The sequence below is a fragment of the Barbus barbus genome (assembly GCF_936440315.1).
Source record: "Barbus barbus genome assembly, chromosome: 43".
Lineage (NCBI taxonomy): Eukaryota > Metazoa > Chordata > Actinopteri > Cypriniformes > Cyprinidae > Barbus > Barbus barbus.
Window position 1 is genome coordinate 14486066 of NC_136721.1, and position 22245 is coordinate 14508310.

The following is a 22245-nucleotide window of genomic DNA, read 5'->3' on the forward strand; positions in this document are numbered from 1 at the left end:
TCCCTTTCCCTTTTTGGCAGTGTTGTTGTTTTTTTGGCTTTTTTGCTTTTTTCTTCAATAAGTCAGTGCTATTGGTCACTCTTTAGGCTTGTCTGCCTGTTTTACAAATATTTAGCCAGTGAGAGTTATTAAAAGAGCTTGTGACTAAATCTTGTTGAATCCTCTCAAACTGTCAGTAAAACTCTCTAGCTTGACTGAATAATATTTTCATAAATGAAAATTAAAACTAAGACGAAAACGATTGGTGAAAAAACAATTTCATAATCTGAAATAAAATAATATTTAATTATTTTGTGTTATTCAATTTGTCAGTAAGATGTGACCACAAAAAAAAAAAAAAAAAAAATGGGGGGGATGCCCTTTTCCAGTTTCAGCATGTGCCCCTCAAAAGGTCTGTGCATGGTCCTGCTTATAGACAACTCTGTGAATGTCCTTGAGTGGCCCAGCCACAGCCTGGGATTGTACCCAATCAAATATTTCTGGAGAAACCTGAAAATACTTTGAAAGTTGAACTGAAAGTACATTGAAACATGAACAATAATATTAATAATAGGATAATTGTAGATTCATGTCTAAACAGGATTCCAATGTATTTGTAATTGTAAAAATGTTGAATGTCTGTAGAAAAAGACTGAAATGTGTGTAGAAAATGGCTGATTAAAGACTTATCAAAATGGCCTCATAAACATTTGTGGTGATGTTTAATCACTGTGCCTTTGAGAAAACCAAGACAAATTTGAAACTAGATAAACATGTTAATTAGAGGTCATTATTTCTCAAAACACACAAATTCCCTGGGAGGCAATTTAAAGAAAGAAGTCTAAAGTACAAGGTCAACAAATTGACCCCAATGGAGAGCGTCAAGAGGACAAAAATCACACTGTAAGGCCATAATGACCTCCCTAAAGAGGGCCGGCTATCGCAACACTATGCAAACAATGCATGCTAAAACTGATGCAATCAAAACAACATTACAATTCACCTTTTAGCTAATAAAATAAGGAATATTACATGTGATGTTCTTACAGTGGTATTTGCAAATGAAGGCCAACTCTTACATTTTAAAATAATTATTGAATTTAACCACAAAACAATGAAATGAACTATGTGAAATATTGAAAAAGAAAAAATGTAGAGGCATATGAACACAAGTTTGCAGGGGCAGGCATCAGGGGTTTAGGCAGTCATCCATTTGACAACCAAAGCCCAACATACATCACCAGAGAGAATAGAAGATCCGGTTATGACATTTTTATTAAAATGTCATCACAAGGTAAAAAAAACAAAAAAACAAGCCTGCAAGCCTACTAGAATGATATAGCTTTCATGCAAAATAGCATGTGATGAGTGGACAAACAAATATGAATGTTATTGTGTTTCCTAAATAATACAAGATGGAACTGTCACATTTTAGTATTTCCAGGTACGAAGCAAAATGGATACAAAGTTCTCTTTAATAAATCAGGAGAATCCGCAGAAGAACCAAGGCAAATACACATCCAATAGTAGTTTGCATTTGTTGCAATTAAAAGGCCTTTTGGTATACGTAATTCTAAAATGTCCACTCTCAGGTTATGATATAGCCTACGTGTCTTTTTGCTGTGATCTCTTTAATGATTTTCATAAAGTAATTAAAGAACAACTTTTATATTGTTAGTAATATTTGTTAGTAATATACTTGAAAAGTCATGTTAAAATGTGAGCAGGGGCGCTGTATTCTGGGCCCCCTGAACAGCATATTGACACCATGGGTCCTCCTCGGTAAAAATCACGTTTTGGGCCCCCTCTCCCTCGTCGGGCCCTTAGAAACGTCCTAAACTTCCCCATGTTACGGTGCCCCTGAATGTGAGTAATCTATCAATTATGACACGTCTGTGGCCTGTTGCATGAAGCTAGCTGAACAAACTCAAGAGTTTCAGAGTACGTTTAGGGTTGACCAAACAACCAAACAAATCCAACCTGTTTTGGATCAGGTTCACCGAGTTCACAAAGCTCGATATAAACGTTCTCTGTCTACTCAGAGTTTGTGATTAATAATTTAAATGTATTTACACGGCAGGAATAAACACTTCTGCTGCAGCAAAAGTTTGAGAAGGCACATAAAGAAAATATATGTGTCCCGGTTCATGGGTCTGTGTGTTCATTCTGTCTATGTGTTGTCTCTGTGCTGATTGCTTGTCAGCGTTGCCCAGCAAGCCCGGTGCTGATGAGCTAATCAGAGTGGCTGCACCTGATATTCATCTCGGCGCCTATAGCTGCCGCTCTGTTTGGTGTTGCTGTTGTCAGTTCGTTGTTGCTCATGCCTTGTCTGTGGCTAGCGTTGGCTGCTGTTCCTGTTTCTCTTGCTGCCTTATCGCCGGGATTGGAGTTCCAGTTGTCAGGTGCCCTGGACTTCTGCTCATGTTGGATTATCTCACTTGCTGCTGTCTACGCTATCCCTGATCAGCTATTTTTGCACATTTATGCTTCTGATTACAGCCAGTTCTTTGTGGGCATCAATAAACCACCTTATTTCACTCGCAACTGGATTTTGAATTTTTTGCCGTGACAATATGATTATGCAAAGGAATCAATTGATTAAATTATATACATTACCAGTCAAATGTTTTTGAACAGTATACGTTTTTTTTAAATGTTTTTACAGAATTCTCTTCTGCTCACCAAGTCTACATTTATTAAAACTCTTTTCATTCTTTTAAGTTTTCGGGCTCAAGAAGGTGGGTTGGTTTTGAGCAGGTTTCGTCACCATGGTAATTTATGTAAATTATGCTGCATGGTTACCCTGCTCCAGAGCAGGTTTTATTCTGGGTTAGATTCACAAACACAAACTGGACCAATCAGCTGTGAGCAAAGTGACATATTTGATTCAATAAAGCCACTCCCCCGTATCTCTCGCTTCAAATGAAAGCAATTTACAGTAGAAGAATTTCAGACAAAACTGCCTGAATTTGAGAGACAAAATTGCCTTTTGCTGCTAATTATTTATTATATTCATATCATATGAATTATATAATGTATTTTTTTAAATTAAAAATGTAATATTAAATTTACATTTGAATTAATTTAAATATATAAAGCTTAATTAGCTTAATTATATTGACTTAATTAACAAGGCATGGGTGAACAGAATTAACTAATCAGGGCAACTCAGGAAATTTTGGTCAATGAAACAAGACAGGAGATCAGGAACAGGGAAAAACAAACTAAAGGGTGTCAACTATTATTTTTTAGCATTTTATTTGGGTATCTGCTGCACTGTAATGAAGATCCCATTGATTTACATTACAAGTTACATTTCATCTATCTTTTTGGTCGTAATATATATATATATCAGCAACTGCACCAAATTGCATGTTTTTGTTCAGTTTGGGCCTCTGAATAAAACTTTTTTTTACTCCCCAAGAATGAGCTCCAGGTTTTCCTATATACAGGTGGGCAAAAAAGTATTTAGTCAGCCACCAATTGTGCAAGTTCTCCCACTTAAAAAGATAGAGAGACCTGTAATTTTCATCATAGGTACACTTCAACTATGAGAGACAGAATGGGGGGAAAGAATCCAGGAAATCACATTGTCTGATTTTTAAAGAATTTATTTGTAAATTATGGTGGAAAATAAGTATGTGGTCAATAACAAAAGTTCATCTCAATATTTTGTTACATACCCTTTGTTGGCAATGACAGAGGTCAAATGTTTTCTGTAAGTCTTCACAAGGTTTTCACACACGGTTGCTGGTATTTTGGCCCATTTCTCCATGCAGATCTCCTCTAGAGCAGTGATGTTTTGGGGCTGTCACTGGGCAACACGGACTTTCAACTCCCTCCAAAGATTTTCTATGGGCTTAAGATCTGGAGACTGGCTAGGCCACTCCAGGACCTTGACATGCTTCTTACGAAGCCACTCCTTCGTTGCCCGGGCGGTGCGTTTGGGATCATGGTCATGCTGAAAGACCCAGCCACGTTTCATCTTCAATGCCCTTGCTGATGGAAGGATGTTTTCACTCAAAATCTCATGATATATGGCCCCATTCATTCTTTCCTTTACACGGATCAGTCGTCCTGGTCCCTTTGCAGAAAAACAGCCCCAAAGCATGATGTTTCCACCCCCATGCTTCACAGTAGGTATGGTGTTCTTTGGATGCAACTCAGCATTCTTTCTCCTCCAAACACGACGAGTTGAGTTTTTACCAAAAAGTTCTATTTTGGTTTCATCTGACCATATGACATTCTCCCAGTCCTCTTCTGGATCATCCAAATGCTCTCCAGCAAGCTTCAGATGGGCCCGGACATGTATTGGCTTAAGCAGGGGGACGCGTCTGGCACTGCAGGATTTGAGTCCCTGGCGGCGTAGTGTGTTACTGATGGTACCCTTTGTTACTTTGGTCCCAGCTCTCTGCAGGTCATTCACTAGGTCCCCCTGTGTGGTTCTGGGATTTTTGCTCACCGTTCTTGTGATAATTTTGACCCCACGGGGTGAGATCTTGCGTGGAGCCCCAGATCGATGGATATTATCAGTCTTGTATGTCTTCCATTTTCTAATAATTGCTCCCACAGTTGATTTCTTCACACCAAGCTGCTTGCCTATTGCAGATTCTTCAGTCTTCCCAGCCTGGTCTTGGCCATAGTGGAGTTTGGAGTGTGACTGTTTGAGGTTGTGGACAGGTGTCTTTTATACTGATAACGAGTTCAAACAGGTGCCATTAATACAGGTAACGAGTGGAGGACAGAGGAGCCTCTTAAAGAAGAAGTTACAGGTCTGTGAGTGGCAGAAATCTTGCTTGTTTGTAGGTGACCAAATACTGTTCTTACCGAGGAATTTACCAATTAATTCATTAAAAATCCTACAATGTGATTTCCTGGATTCTTTCCCCCCATTCTGTCTCTCATAGTTGAAGTGTACCTATGATGAAAATTACAGGCCTCTCTCATCTTTTTAAGTGGTAGAACTTGCACAATTGGTGGCTGATTAAATACTTTTTTGCCCAACTGTAAGTACTGATTGAATGATACTCAATGGAAAAACACATATGCAATATTGTTGTGCATGTTTTTTCTATTAGATATTATCTAAAGATTCAATGACCATGTGATCTGAAACCCCTAGACAGCCATCCAAGGTTATACGCAATTCTCTATATAAACAACATAAATACACTGTAAAGTAAGAATCATGTTGTGTCATCCATCTGTTATGATTTGAACTATCTGGATCACTGTTTGCAGGTATCTTCACTTTACAGATGGACTGGAAAGCTGCCAGCACCTATAGAGACAATGGAGACTGAATCCTGAAAAAAGGCACCTGTTCATCTAAAACAAGAAAAAAAGAGATATTTGACAAAAATCTAATATAAAAAAATTGTTTTTACAGAGTATTGAACATTTTAAGATGAAAAACTCATCCGTCGTGTCATAGATTATATTGGAAGCTTTTTACAGAATGGAGGACCTTAAATACCTTTATTTTGTGACCTTTCTCATGTTATACATGCTTGCACTCTTTGTTAACGCCATTGTGATTTTTGTCATAATTATCAACAAAGTACTTCATAACCCTATGAATTACTTTCTATGTAACTTGGCTGTAAATGGCATCTACGGTGGCACGGCTTTGCTTCCCCCCTTGTTGGGTACTTTGATGTCTCCTTTTCATGAGGTATCTTTGGCATTTTGTAAGGCTCAGATCTACTTTCTGCACACATATGTTATCATAGAGTTCACCATTCTCTCAGTAATGTGCTATGATCGCTATGTGGCCATCTGCTACCCTCTGCAGTATCACAGTATTATGACAATCACAAAAGTGTATAAACTGATTGCCTTCTCTTGGGGGTATCCTTTAATGACATTTGTTGTGTTTTTTATTATGACTCTGCGCTTGACAATCTGTCCAAACCGACTGGGGAGGCTTTACTGTGTCAACTTTTATCTGATCAAAATGTCTTGTGGGACCACATATATTGAGAGCATTTTGGGATTGGTTTCTCTTGCTATATTCACTTTTCCTCAGCTTGCAATGACTTTCTATTCATACGGACATATTTTGAAAATATGCTTTACTGCCACTAGAGTCTAAAATAAAAGCACTGAAGACCTGCACTCCACACTTATTTGCAATACTCAACTATAGTGTGGGATGTTTTTTTGAAATTGTACAAAGTCGCTTAGAAACAAGTTATCTTTCCTTTGAAACGCAAATGTTTATGTCTCTTTATTTCTTGATATTTCCTCCCATTCTAAATCCAGCTATCTATGGGCTGAGTGTTAAAACACTGAGAGTCAATATTTTTAGACTGTTTGGCTCTAAAAATAGGCAAATGTCTTTAAAGTAGGATCTTTGGAACACAAGTGAGTGCAAAGCAATGCAACACTGTTCTCAGTATGAGAAGCAAGCAATTGAAGTCTAATCTGTGACGTGAAAACACAACTAAACAATGCTATTAACTTCTATGTGACTTTAAATCATGTTTTTTAATTAAACTGAACGCTAATTCCATGTAAATTTGACATCCGAAGACCTGAAACAACCCCAACATGAGACATCAGAACATTATGTACTTGTAATTTATGTGTTGTATTTAAAATACACAACTGTGTATGCATAAATTGGATGTACATTTTTTTCATAAGATTATTAAACAGTCAAACTAGGCCTTTCATATTTCACTTGATCAATAAATATGGATGGAAATTATTTGTAAGCAATGTACATAAAATAATTAAAAAGATGTATACATATCTAATATAAAACCTTGTTGCTGTCTAACCAATCACCATAACAGATGTGCTCCTCACAGGCCTCCAAAGCAATCTAAACAATTCAGGCCTCGGCTCAGAACACACTTTGTGTCACACTATAGTGCTAATTATAACAAATGCCTTTTTTATTATCATTGTTATTCTCTGTAGTAACTTGTGTTTTATAATAAACATTTTATAATGCTGCAAGCCTAAAAGTTTTTATTAGGTTATTCTGTTTCTATATAATCTAGTATTAATGCCATGGTTTAGCAATTATGCCACCCCACTCAAATCTGTAATAAGCACAAATATTTTACCCCTAATTTATATACTTAACCTTCATGCATCTGTTACGGAAGTATGCCAGGACACAGAGAAGACGGTTAGATGGTTTATTAATAACACACAGCAGTATGAGCAGGATAATCGGGTTAGTAACCAGAGCAATGATACTTGGGTTTCTTGATGTGGTAGTAGAGGTTATGACTTGTCTTACAGGAGATCTTGATTGTGGATGAGGATGAGAGCAAACCAGTGTCCGGATCGGGGATGAGGATGACCAGAAGACGGAGGAAGACGAAGACGAAGACGAAGACGAGGAGAACACTTTGGAGGAAACACAGGAGGTAAGTACAGTAAGTACAGGAGGTAATCTAGGTAAATAGCTTGGAAGAATCAACTTGCATCAGGTAGGATTCCACTACGTGTAAACGAGACCGGACACTGGAGTGCGGTGCTGTGAGTGCTTATGAAGTCTGCTTGATGAATTAACAAATGAGTGACAGGTGTGGTGGGATTGGCTGGGATGTGGATCAGGCTGGTCTGTGTCAGTACCCCCCCCCCCCTCCATGGCCCGCTCCTGAGGTAAACGTCTAGGAGGTTGGGATCAAGGATGTCATTCCTGGGCACCCAGAATCTTTCTTCTGGGCCATACCCCTCCCAGTCTACCAAATATTCTAGGACACCACCACGGCTTCTGCTTCGTGATGGTAAAGGGGCCAATGTATCTGGGACTGAGCTTTCTACATGGCATGTGCATTTGCATGCCCCTGGTCGATAGCCAAACCTTTTGACCCGGCTGAGAGGAAGGGGCTGTGGATCGTCTCAGGTCTGCCATCATCTTGCGCTGGCGTAAAGCTCTTTGTAGTTGGTGGTGCACTGCGTCCCAGACCCTCTCGCTCTCTCGGAACCAGTGATCGACAGATGGTACGTCGGATGGTTCGCCAGACCATGGGAAGAGAGGGGGCTGGTAACCGATAACGCACTGGAAAGGGGTAAGTCCAGTAGATGGCTGACGAAGGGAATTCTGAGCCTACTCGGCCCAGCCCAGGAGCTGGTTCCAAGAGTTCTGGTGGCCATGACAGAAGGTTCGTAAGAAACGACCAATCTCCTGGACGGCTCTTGGAGATGTCACAATCCGAGCATCCTTGCACAAACCTTCATACATCCTGAGCCATGTTGGGCCACCAGAAGCGATCTTTTAGCAGTGAATGAGGGGAGTGCGCTGTGTCTTAGCAACATACTGTCATCCTGGTGGACAGCCTGGCGGATCGTTGTAGGAGATGTTGGAGGAGGGTACGGAACTCTGTGACCATTGGATGGGACTCACGATCATCTCCTGTGGTAAGATGGGCTCTGGTTGGTTATTGCTATCATCAGGAGAGTGGAGACGGGATAAGGCATCTGCTTTGATGTTCTTTGATCCTGGTCGGTAAAAGATGGAGAAATTGAAGCGGGTAAAAAATAGAGCCCACCTGGCCTGACGTGGATTGAGTCTTTTGTCCTCCCGGAGGTAAGTTCTTATGGTCTGTGAGGACTGTAAAGGGATGTTGGGTACCCTCCAACCAGTGTCTCCACTCTTCAAGAGCTAATTTTATAGCGAGTGGCTCTCCATTACCAATGTCGTAATTTCTTTCCGCCGGGCTGAGTTTGCGGGAGAAGAAGGCACATGGATGGAGTCTGGCTGGAGTCCCCTGCTGCTGAGATAGGATAGCTCCTACTCCAGTAGTAGAAGCATCGACATCGACTTATCTTTCCTTTGAAACACAAATATTTATGTCACTTTATTTCTTGATATTTCCACCAATTCTGAATCCAGCCATCTATGGGCTGAGTGTTCAGGCTCTGAGAGGCAATATTGTTCGACTTTGTGGCTCCAGGAATAAGTTACTGCCTTTAAAGTAGGATCTTTGTTGTTTTCTAGGTGAAAAAGAATGTCCATGTTTTCAAATGCGTCAATAAACAGCTGACATTCTTAACATTTGTAAGTATCTCAATTATGCTGAGGTCTCCAAAAGCAGTAGTCAGTAAACAGTGTAATGAACACACTATTTGTCACCATTGAAGAAAACAAGTAGGTCTAATTAAACAACGTTTTACTTTGTATTCTGTTACTCTCTTTACTGAGAAATGTGGGAGAAAAAAAAGAAGTTAACTGATATGGGTTGATATATTTCAACCTCAACACACATTATAGGCCTACACTTCAGGCACAAATGTATAAAGTACTGTACTTTTAAAAAGATTTCAGATTATTGACAGATGAATCTTGTTTCTTTGCAGTATTCTGCTAATTACTTGTATCAGCCTAATTGTAGATAATTTTTTGATAGGCTATATGCTGATGCTCCAGAGCATATCAATTTAAATCAGTAAATCCACATTCCAAAGTTAAATTTGGCAAAATCTGGTGATTGTTTTTTATTTATTTGTTGTTGTTGTTGTTGTTTAATATACCCCTGAATTTACTTAAAAGTAAGCAACAAAGTCCATAACCTGTTATGGATATGACCATGCTTTTCCAAAGATTTACCACAATTCTTTAAAAAAAAAAAAACATGCTTTTACAGCACCACCTGCTGCCCTGATGTACAACGTTTTATGAACAGCAGATGGCAGCAAATAAAGATAAATCACAATAAATAAGATAAATAAATAAGACACAATAAATAAGATTTTTTTTTAACCTGCAATATGCACAATAAATGCATCTGCTTCAAACACCGTGGTGGTGTGTAACTTAACAGATGTGATTGAGGCCAAGTGGAAAAGCATGATCAGCAGTGAATGTGATCTAAACTTGTGTTTGCTTCTCCCAGCATATGCCGTCTGAGAGAGGAATACTGCAGGTCACCACAGGCGCCACAAAAACACAGCACTGTTATGTCCACTACACCTGCTCCTCTCTCCAGATCCCTCCAGTCATGTCCACTACACCTGCTCCTCTCTCCAGATCCCTCAGGTCATGTCCACTACACTTGCTCCTCTCTCTCCAGATCCCTCCAGTCGTGTCCACTACACCTGCTCCTCTCTCTCCAGATCCCTCCAGTCGTGTCCACTACACCTGCTCCTCTCTCCAGATCCCTCCAGTCATGTCCACTACACCTGCTCCTCTCTCCAGATCCCTCCAGTCATGTCCACTACACCTGCTCCTCTCTCCAGATCCCTCCAGTCATGTCCACTACACCTGCTCCTCTTTCCAGATCCCTCCAGTCATGTCCACTACACCTGCTCCTCTCTCCAGATCCCTCCAGTCATGTCCACTACACCTGCTCCTCTCTCCAGATCCCTCCAGTCATGTCCACTACACCTGCTCCTCTCTCCAGATCCCTCCAGTCATGTCCACTACACCTGCTCCTCTCTCCAGATCCCTCCAGTCATGTCCATTACACCTGCTCCTCTCTCCAGATCCCTCCAGTCATGTCCATTACACCTGCTCCTCTCTCCAGATCCCTCCAGTCATGTCCACTACACCTGCTCCTCTTTCCAGATCCCTCCAGTCATGTCCACTACACCTGCTCCTCTCTCCAGATCCCTCCAGTCATGTCCACTACACCTGCTCCTCTCTCCAGATCCCTCCAGTCATGTCCACTACACCTGCTCCTCTCTCCAGATCCCTCCAGTCGTGTCCACTACACCTGCTCCTCTCTCTCCAGATCCCTCCAGTTGTGTCCACTACACCTGCTCCTCTCTCCAGATCCCTCAGGTCATGTCCACTACACCTGCTCCTCTCTCTCCAGATCCCTCCAGTCATGTCCACTACACCTGCTCCTCTCTCCAGATCCCTCCAGTCATGTCCACTACACCTGCTCCTCTCTCCAGATCCCTCCAGTCATGTCCACTACACCTGCTCCTCTTTCCAGATCCCTCCAGTCATGTCCACTACACCTGCTCCTCTTTCCAGATCCCTCCAGTCATGTCCACTACACCTGCTCCTCTCTCCAGATCCCTCCAGTCATGTCCACTACACCTGCTCCTCTTTCCAGATCCCTCCAGTCATGTCCACTACACCTGCTCCTCTTTCCAGATCCCTCCAGTCATGTCCACTACACCTGCTCCTCTCTCCAGATCCCTCCAGTCATGTAGACAAGACAGAATTTTCATCAGCACCATCCATGTGCAAGCACATTTTTTTGTGATTTCAGCAACAAAGACCCATGGTCAATGCACGGAATGCAGAAAATTAAGTTTACCTGAACCTTAAAATTAAATATTCTTCTACAAATTCACAAGCAATTAAATCCGAAGCATGCACAGTGCATTGCTGGCTGGTTCAGCACCATATTATACTTTAACTAAAGTGAGATAAGCAAAAGACAGTTAAACTCACCATGATGTTGAACTGCCCACTGAAAGTGATTTTTGATGTGATAATACATCAGTTCTGGCATACTGGAGTAACTGCAGAATGGGCACTCACTAGTGCAGCTTTTGAAATACTGCTCACATTCCCCCTTGCTTAACACAGTTTTGTGCATTTTTGCAAGGGGTAATGGCTCTTAAAAGAGCCTTTGGGTTATAAATTGAGGAACAACAAAAAAAGAGGAGAGATGGAGGGGTGGGGATGACAATGACAAGGATCCGCAAACAGAAGGAAATACAGAGAATCAGTATTAGATATTATTTAGATATTATTATAATAATATCTAAATAATTAACATTTAATCATTTTATTCACAGAAAAACAATAAATTTGTATAGCCATTGTTAATATGAACTTGTCCTATATTACTTCTGCTGGTTCAGTTTTGCCACTGTATTTATTTTTAAGGGGCTTATTTTGGGAACACTATATCAAATTCATAATCCCACTAAAACCACACACTAACTTTCTAATGCTGCCTTCAAGTGCTCTCGTAAACATTGCACATGAACGCCCTCCCATTCCAAAACTTTAATGCCATGAGCTCGTAATTACAACTTCAATAGTGAGAATTATTAAATTTCCGATAGAACGTGAAGGCAGCATTATGCCATGCTTTTGGGAAACGCAGACCTGGTTATTTAAAAGCAGACCTTTACACCTTGCGTGACATGGCTGAGTGAGTAAAGTTATGCGATTTTATTTTGAAACTACTTTACATTTCCTTTTAACAACACACTAAACGGCACTTCAGAATTAAAAATTGTAATTAAACAAATTAGACAAGAGACGTAGCTCGCCTGTACTCACCATGCAGCCAAGAAGAACGTAAATGAAAAACCGCTAGAATCGACGTAATGACTTGACGCCACTAACCAATGACAACAGTTGTAGGTGGGACGAGATGTGCAGCCCCGCCCCAGGTGCAGCCCCGCCTCGATCTACGTCATTACTTTGCCACTAACCAATGAGAAGCATTGTGGGAGGGGCGACACGTGCAGCCCCGCCCCAGGTGCAGCCCCGCCTCAATCTGCAGGCTGCAGCCGGGTGCCTGCGGTGGACATCCAACCCCGCCCACATCCAAGCGTGACGTCACAAGCCACGCCTGTGTCCAAATACGTCACATACCTATTATTTTGCACCAGGAAAAAGCATTGACAAGAAGATAAGCCTAATTGTTTGCAAACCGAAGCAAAACAAGTTTGCTGTGTTGGTAAGTAAAAAAAAACATATTTTGTCTTTAGGAAGACTTAAAACATTGACAACTTGAATGTTTGTGTGCATATGTAAACAACAGTTCAGCATGCTTATGTGTTTTGAACTGTACACAGGCACGTTATTACTTAGATATCACTAACATATATATATATATATGTATGCGTGTTTGTTTGTGTGGGTGCGTGTTTGTGTGTGCGTGTGTGTTATCCAGCAAGAAGTGAAATGATGTGGTTCCTCAACCAAGATACTGTGGAAGGGTACTGTGATCAGTGTCATTAAAATATCATGTGTGTGGGGAGAGATAAATACATATGTGAGAGGGATAGAGTGTGTATATGAGTAGGTAAGAGCGTTATTTAGCTATTATAAAAAAAGGGTCATTAAAAAAATTGCACATTCAGTTAGTTCATTTTATGTCACAAAAAAACAGTGCACTATATATTTATTAGTGCACTGATTCTTACAACATATAATGAATGTTGAGTTAATGTGCAATTTTTTTATAACACTCATCTCACCCACTCACAGATATGTACTTAGTTACCACCCAACACACACACACACAAAAACACTCACTCACATACAGATGATATTTTTAATGATATACACTGATCACAGTACCCTTGCACAGTAACTTGGTTGAGCAACCATCATTTCAGTTTTTTGAGAAACTGGTTGCATCCCACTTAAAATGGTGGTGGACGAGGAGATACGCCCCTTACTATGTAAAGCACTTTGAGTGCCTTGAAAAGCGCTATATAAATGTAACGAATTATTATTATTATTATTATTTTTAAAATCCTGTCTCCCTGCTACACTAGACCCATTCCAATTTGCCTATCGCCACAATAGGTCAACAGAGGACGCCATCTCAACAGCACTTCACTCTGCCCTCACCCACCTGGACAGTCAAAACGTTAAGTTAGATAACCTCTCCTCCTCCATCATCACCCTGAACACCGGCGTGCCACAGGGCTGCGTACTGAGCCCTCTCATGTACTCCCTCTTCACCCATGACTGTGTTCCTGTTTATGGCTCCAACACCATAATTAAATTTGCAGATGACACCACGGTGGTAGGTCTGATCAAGGATGACGATGAATCAGCCTACAGGGATGAGGTGCAGCACCTGGCTGTGTGGTGTGCCACCAATAATCTACAACTAAACACCCAGAAGACAAAGGAGATCATTGTGGACTTCAGGCGGACTAGGAGTCATGCACACACACCCATCTACATCAACGGAGCTGTAGTGGAGCGTGTGTCGAGTTTCAAGTTCCTTGGTATCCACATCTCTGATGACCTCACCTGGTCCCATAACACCTCCACTCTGGTCAAAAAGGCACAGCAGCGCCTTTACTTCTTAAGGAGCCTTAAGAAAGTTCACCTGAATCCCAGGATCCTTGTGGAATTCTACCGCTGTACCATTGAGAGCATACTCACGAACTGCATCTCAGTATGGTACAGCAATTGCTCCGCATCTGACCGCAAAGCACTCCAGCGGGTGGTGAAAACTGATCACCGGCACCCAGTTAACTTCCATTGAGAACATTTATCATAAGCGCTGTCTGGGCAGGGCAAGAAACATCATCAAGGATGCTTCTCACCCTAACCATGGACTTCCATCCGGCAGGCGTTACAGGTGCCTACGCTCTCGCACTAGTAGGCTCAGGAAGAGCTTCTTCCCCGAGGCTGTGACACTTCTGAACGCCACACCACCAATCTAACCTGCACCTACTTATTACTGCACTGGTCACAGTACTTTACACACATGCATTTGCACTACTCATATTTTGCACAGACTGCACATTGTTAAAGTTATTACAATATAAACTGTCTAAAGTTGTTACTGTACAAAGCACAGTAAACTATTTCTATAAAATATTGCACTACTGTTATTTTGCATAGAATACATTGTTCTATCAATACTTGCACACACTCATCCAGCTGTATTTATTTATTTATTACCACTGTTCTCACGTCTCTGCTGTTCATAATGTGTATATATAATCCTACATTGCTCTGTTCATAATGTACATACAATCCCTACATTGCATTCCTATTTATATTCTGTATATACTCTGCTCAATACTGTATATAGCAATTCCACTGTACATTCTGTAAATCATATCTTCATTTACTCTGCACTTATGTATATAAAACACTATATTCTTGCACTTCTGGTTAGATGCTAACTGCATTTCATTAGCTCTGTACTTGTACTCTGCATAAATGACAATAAAGTTGAATCTAATCTAATCTAATCTAATTTCACTATGAACTGCAGGATAACTCTGTGTTTGTGACAAATTATCTTTGTATCATTCTATATGAATGGAAAGATCACATAATGATTGTCAATCTTTGTCATGTTTTACAGCATTCTACACATTTTTGTTCCTAGCCTGATGCAGAGCAGTTCTGCCGGGATGAGGTGTTCCTGCTGCAGTTTCACCAGTAAAGAAAGGTCTGGAGGAATGGTGGGAGCATTTCTCTAGATACTGTAGTGATTGATTTTTGTGGTTTAAAATCATAAATATTCTTGTATGCAAAATGATGAGGTAAATACTATTTAGTATGACAAATATTTAGTGTACCAACACACACATATTCTGTATTTTTAACAGGAGTGCCAAGAGGACATAAAGTGGAAGTTTGCAAGAGACATTGGCCCAGTGTTGTGCTGGATACAGAGTCACTGTGAGTTATTCTGTGGGGAGGTGAAAGGGCCTGTTTTACTCCAGATGGACAATAAAAATCAACAGAATGCCATCAAAGACTTCCTGGGGTCGAATCAGATGAAGCAAGAGATGTCTTTTTATTCATCTCTCAGTGACCTGCAGACATTCACATTCCCACTCTCCAAGAACTGTACTTATCCAGAGTGAGCAAAAGGGCTGGTAAAATCACTCTGGACCCCTCACATCCAGCACACTCCCTCTTTGAACTGTTACCGTCTGGTCGACGCTACAGAGCTCTGAGCACCAGAACGACCAGACACAGGAACAGTTTCTTCCCTCAGGTCATATCTACCTCACAAACAGTTAAATGTTCTCCCCACTGTGCTATAAAACATGTGCAATACCAAATTATCCATACTTATATTTATTATACATATGTTTTGGATTTAATATATCATACATCTATCCACATTCCCTTGCATAATTTGTATATAGCACATCTGTACAATACAATATTCTGATTGTTTGAGTATCTGCATCAAATTGTGTTGCTGAACAAGGCTTGAAAGTCCATGCCATGTTTCTGTGAATAATCTAACAAGGCAAGGAATCTCTGTATGTAGCTTATGTATGTATGTGTACTGCATTTCAAGAACTGTTTATCTGATCATTCAGCTGTTCATTTATGATAGTTGAAACATATCTCTTATAGAACATATATTTTGTAAAAAAAAATGTATTTAGTTATTTTTGTAAAATAATAAATATAAAAATACCTAATGAATCAAGGGATGTCTGTTTATTCATATTTAAATATGTGGAGGACCTGGGCACACTTCATATGAAGTTTTGTTGATGAACAAGGCCTGAATGTTAATGCCATGTTACTTGTTATAATCTATCAAAGCAAGCAATCTCTGTTCAGCAAATGTATGTGTCTCCTACTGCATACTGTATGTAGAACTGTCAATCCTTTCATTCAAATGTTAACAAGTGGAACAACACAACTTTTTAAAATTAAATGACCATTATAAATTTTAACAATGTGTTGTGACTTTTACAATAACGTCTTTATAAAATTAAATGACAATTATAAATTATAACAATGTGTTGTGACTTTTACAATAACGTCTTTATAAAATTAAATGACAATTATAAATTATAACAATGTGTTGTGACTTTTACAATAACAAAATCTAATTGTCCCTTTTAAATTTTATAAATCTAAAAGGTGTCTTAGGTAGTTTAAAATCGATAATAATAAATGAAAATTTATCTCATTACAATAAGGTTGAATAAGGTAAGGTGTAGAGGTTTTTATTACAATTAGCCTAATTGAATCAACCTTAATCATTTAATCAAATGTAAAGTGTTTTACAGGCTCTTGTGATGAGAAATCAGCTCTGTACATTAGACATATTAAATATATTACATTTAAGTTTAGTCTAGTTAGCCTAGACATCCTTTAAATAAATAAGAAAACGTGTATTAGTAAAACGAAAGGCAACATTATTTTATTTAGATCCCAGAAACGGCTGTAAATTGCTTGGACAAAACGTTACTTCCGGGTTTCCCGGGGAATAACAAGAGGTGACGTATATTATAGGGCGTGGTTTCTGACGTACCGTTTTGACGTGGGCGTGACTGTATTGGTATGGGCGTGGCTTGTGACGTCACACTTGGATGTGGGCGGGGTTGGATGTCCACCGCAGGATGCAGCGAGCCCTACTTGGATGCGGAAGTAAAATTCTCTCACAAAAACTACTCCAAAAGCCTTAATAGCGTATTTTAAAGAAAATCTAGTTCCTACAGTATTTTTCTATACATCGACTCACTGGAGTCTCTAACCTGCAATATGCCCTTTAAATGCTTTCTCTACATGGCATGTCCTCTTGACCTACACTCACTGATTCTGTCTGTCACTAAAAAGGCAAAACCTGTCGAGTTGGTAATGTTTCGTGACATTAAATTTATTTTGCACCTATTCTAAAAAGAGAGAGAGAGAGAAAGAACTGGTGAAAAGAACACTTCTAGTAGAAACGCTTCTCACTCCGAAAATGTTAGTCAATTTCACAATTAAGTACAAATAAACAGCAAGTAACATATTGTATTAGACGTAAAAAAAATAATTAAGAGGAAAGACTGAAATGGTAGCTCTTGTAAAACCTAGAAATCTAATAGTTTTTGACCCATCTCTACGTGTTACAAAATGTTTTTATTTTTATTTATTTTTTTACAGATGGGTTATCGAAGTTGTATATGGATATTAGCCAAAACAAAAACGACAAATTGTTCTTTCATTGTAATATATGTCATAGGGCTTATATTTATAGAATGTGTTTCTCGATTTAGCGTCAATTTTACTTCCGTCTTCTGATCCTATTACTAGTTATCAATCTGCTGACATCTGTAATCTAATATTTTATAAAATGTGCATTTAAATTACCCGAGGGCGATAAACTATCAATAAAGTTTATCAGCATCAGCAGTCAGCATGACTTGCACTTTCTTTTGTTGTTGTCTGGTTTAGAGGAGGAGCTGCGCGCTGTTCGAATGCAGAACCTTTCAGAACGTTTCGAAGCTCAACAGCAGACTCTTTATTTCGTGACCAAACGACAGTCTACAGAAACCCACAATGTCTAAAAGAGTAGCTGTAGTTACAGGGGCAAATAAAGGCATCGGACTGGCGATTGTTAAAGGGTTGTGCAAAGCAGGTTTCAATGGAGATATTGTCCTTACTGCACGGAATGAGAAACTGGGACAAGATACGGTTGCTGGACTGAAATCTGAGGGATGCAAAAACGTAATCTTCCACCAACTTGATATATGTGACCAAGGAAGCTCTCTGAAACTGAAGAAGTTCCTGAATGAGAAATACGGCGGCCTGGATGTTCTTATTAACAACGCGGGAATTGCCTTCAAACGTTAGTTTGACAGAGAAGTGTTAAAGAACAAGAAGTGTTAAAGAACAATTAAATCATTCTATATATAATAGCTGTAATTTAATATATTACAGTAAAATATGTTATAATATAATACATTATATTGTAATATAATATATATCGCACTTAAGTCCTTTGCAGCGTTTTGTGCGTGATACAAGTTCTAAAACGCGCCGCAAGTTTTGATATCAAACTTGTCTGTAGACCTTGCAGTTTTTTCAGTCTACTGCAACATGGTGTTTTTGTGTAAATGACCATCTTCTAGCGGATGGATATCACTTTAGGAATTGGTTTAATAAACATATTTATTATATTATATTATGATTGATCATTCAGCATTCTGTGCTATAAAAAGCATTTGTAAGGAAGGCACAGAAAGCCTTTTTCAATTCAACTACAATGCTTTCCAGTTGTTTTTCTATTTAAACTTGTCAAACAGACATGTTTGACAGTTTACAGACCCTTGGTTTTATAGTAGTAAAAGTGTGGTAAACTTGTTTTTTTGTGTTTTTTTTTGCCATATTGATTACCATTTGTATAACCACAGTTTTACTACCAATACCATGGTTAAACTATGGTTAGTGAAGCAAAACACTGGATACACTGTAGTTGGGGTTTAACTATAGTAACCATGTTTTTTTTTTTTTTTTTTTGGTGTTTTTTTGTAGTAAAACTATAGTTAAAGGGTTAGGTCACCCAAAAATTTAAATTAGCCTGTTATTTACTCACCCTCAAGCCATCCTAGGTGTATATGACTTTCTTCTTTCAAACGAATCCAATCGGAGTTATATTAAAAATTGTCCTGGCACTTCTAAGCTCTATCATTGCAGTGGGCGGGTGTTTCTGTTCAACAGTCCAAAACACATTAAATAAAATGCGCCTCACAGGGCTCCAGGGGGTGAATAAAGGCCTCCTGTAGCGAATCCATGTGTTTTTGTAAGAAAAATATACATATTTCAAATGTAATAAACACTTTTCTCTCACAACATCAAACTGTCGTACACGGAAGCAGTCCAGGCGGATGACATAGGACGTCGGCGTTGCGTGATTAGTTACGAATGCAGAGAGAGAACAAAACAAAATCCTGGTCAAGAATTAGAAGTACAAACCGAGGATTTGTAAAGAAAAATGTTGGAGGATTTTGATATAAGCCAAGAGGAGATTGGTTTTCCTTTGCTAAAGTAAGGAAATTTTGTTTCCTTTGCTCCTGCATATCTTAGAGGCGCGCGATGCATACGTCCTACGTCATCCACAAGAGCGGCTTCCACATATGCAGAAGTAAGAGAAAAGTGTTTATTTAGTTTGAAATATGGATATTTTTTTCATACAAAAATGCATGGATTCGCTAGAGGAAGCTTTTATTCATGCCCCAGAGCCCCACACACCAAGCCGACGGTCGGGCTAGTTTGTTTGGTGTGTTCCACTCGTCGGGCTCACGTCGGCGGCGGTTTGCCCGATTCAACATGTTAAATCGGCGTTGGGGCCATCGGCGAGAGGGAGAACTCTGGATGTTCAGTTTAGCAAACGAGTCAGTGCCCGAGCATTATAGCAAAAGTGATGAAAATGAGCACATAAATGAAAAGTTATCAACATTACTAATATTCAAAATGGTAAGCAAGCGCTGATTTGTTTACGTTTCGTTTATCTGCGTTTATCTCATATATCTTTGTTTCGGTTTCTCCATTTGAATGACGAATATATACTATTGATAGCTGCTGATATAGACCGCTAATTCCTCTCACGCATGCACAGAATGCACATGTTAGTTTTCCGTGGGCTGTAATCTGTGCGGTGGGTTCGAGCACAGCTTTTTGGTCTGACGCTGCCGACACGAGGCAACAACACAGTCGGCTTTCGTCGCCGCTAGTTCTTTGAAGTCGGCTTGGTGTGTCCCACCCTTTAAAGAGAAACACCCACCCACTGCAATGATAATGCTTGGAATAGCCAGGACAATTTTTAATATAACTCCAATTGGATTCGTCTGAAAGAAGAAAGTCATATACATCTAGGATGCCTCGAGGGTGAGTAAAACACAGGCTAATTTTCATTTTTGGGTGAAATAACCCTTTAATGTTCATAAGGGCTTTTAAAAAACATCTCTAGACATCTTACTTTTACTTTTTTCTAGGGCAGCTGCATCTCATTTTTTAAACACAAATGAATGAACCCTACGGACTATATTTTGTAGCGGAAGGATACCAATTTTGGAATTGGCTCAATAAAATTATATTTTTATGTTTATTATTCTATTCTATTCTATCTAGTCTTTTGCAAGTATATTTTTTCTTTTGCTATTTTTAAAAATGTTCTGTGTGAAAACCTTGGGGACTATATTATCTAGCTGAAGGATACCATTTGGCTTAATAAAATAAGCCTGTAATTTATTATATTATATTATATATTTTGTATTACAGCCATTTGAAATACTCGTCTTTTTCTAGATTCAGCAACAGAGCCATTTGGAGAACAGGCTGAGGTGACCATGCGCACCAACTTCTGGGGAACCCTGTGGGTGTGCTATGCTCTTCTGCCGATACTTCGACCCAAAGCTCGGGTGGTCAACGTGTCCAGCTTTGTTAGCAAGAAATCCCTTGGCCAGTGCAGTCCTGCACTACAGGAAAAGTGTGTGAATGAGTTATCATAGTAAGTGATCAGTTAAAGTACATAGCATGTAGAATATTTATTTTTATTTTTATGTTTACCTTTGAACAGATTCCGAAATAAAGATTTGTCTGAAGATGAATTGTGCCTGCTGATGGGAGAGTTTGTTCAGGCTGCGCAGGCAGGGGATCATACAGCTCAGGGCTGGCCAAACACTGCCTATGGTACCACCAAGGTAACAAACATCCTTTTTTTTCCTGACATGAGGAGTCTGGTATGTTTGGCAGTGCATTTTAGCAATAAGCATGCCCAGATTAAACATGTGTTTGTTTACTGTCTTTTTTAGATCGGTGTGACTGTGCTTTCAAGGATCCAGGCTAAAGTTCTTACCGAGACAAGGCCAGGTGATGGTATCCTCCTGAATGCTTGCTGTCCAGGATTGGTGCAGACAGACATGGCTGGACCAAATGCTACCAAGAGTCCAGAGGAAGGGGCAGAAACTCCTGTTTATCTGGCAATGCTGCCTGAAGGAGCCAAAGAGCCACATGGACAGCTAGTGTGGGACAAGACTGTACAGGAATGGTAGCGTGAAGAAAGCCGGCGTCATCAGTTCATTCCATCAGAAAAGAATTTCATGATTATATCTGATAGTAAATGACTTTGCCAAAATATGCTGACATGAAAATAATACTGTAAATTTTCACTTCGACAACAAAAAATTACATTTTAAAAAGCTCTGACATGTACTTGCTACAGTTTTCTTGAAAGTAATTGTGTGATTTAGATAAGATATGAGCTATCTATAAGATATCTATAAGATATTATATTTTCAGTATCTATTCAGTTTCTAGGGTCATTTTGTTTGTCTTGCTAAGATTTTGGCCTCAGATTTTGGCCTCAAATGCTTTTTCCACAGATTTTACCATCTGAAAAAACCAAAATCTCTGTATACATTCCTATTTGTGAAGCAAAATGCATATTTAGTTAGTAGCCAAAACATTGTGAACTTGTGATCTTAAAATTTAACCATTAAAAATGATTTGTTGTAAGCTTGACTGCCTTCACGTTCTTCATGCTCAAAGGTTATTTATTTAAGTCATGTGCTTATTTTAGGACACTCAAACATTAGATTATTGTATTATAGAATACTGACTTTTGTGCCCTGCAATTCATCCACAGTCATACCCGGCTCAAGACATGAAGTAAAACAACAGTTATGTTGTGCAAGCTTTTGTTGTGCAACCTCCACTCTTGAGAAATCAAAGGCATCATAAAGCAATCTGTAAAACAATCTAGCTAAGAAACTGGTAATAAAATGTGCAGTATCTAAACCTTATTGGCCAACAGAAAGCAGTTATCAGTGCAGAGAATGTAATATACTGTAGTTTTTTTTTTTTTTGTAATGTATTTAAACTATTAATCT

The 22245-nt window shown here is 39.3% G+C and overlaps 1 protein-coding gene across 1 annotated transcript; it reads left to right on the top strand.

Annotated features, from left to right (window-relative positions):
• Window positions 1–16999: 16999 nt before the first annotated feature.
• On the top strand, window positions 17000–21876 carry cbr1l (carbonyl reductase 1-like). Its single transcript, XM_079404684.1, has 4 exons — window positions 17000–18203; window positions 20663–20843; window positions 20934–21057; window positions 21169–21876. The coding sequence occupies exons 1-4, from the start codon at window positions 17915–17917 to the stop codon at window positions 21406–21408; spliced, it is 834 nt and encodes a 277-aa protein (XP_079260810.1). The 5' UTR covers window positions 17000–17914; the 3' UTR covers window positions 21409–21876.
• Window positions 21877–22245: the final 369 nt, after the last annotated feature.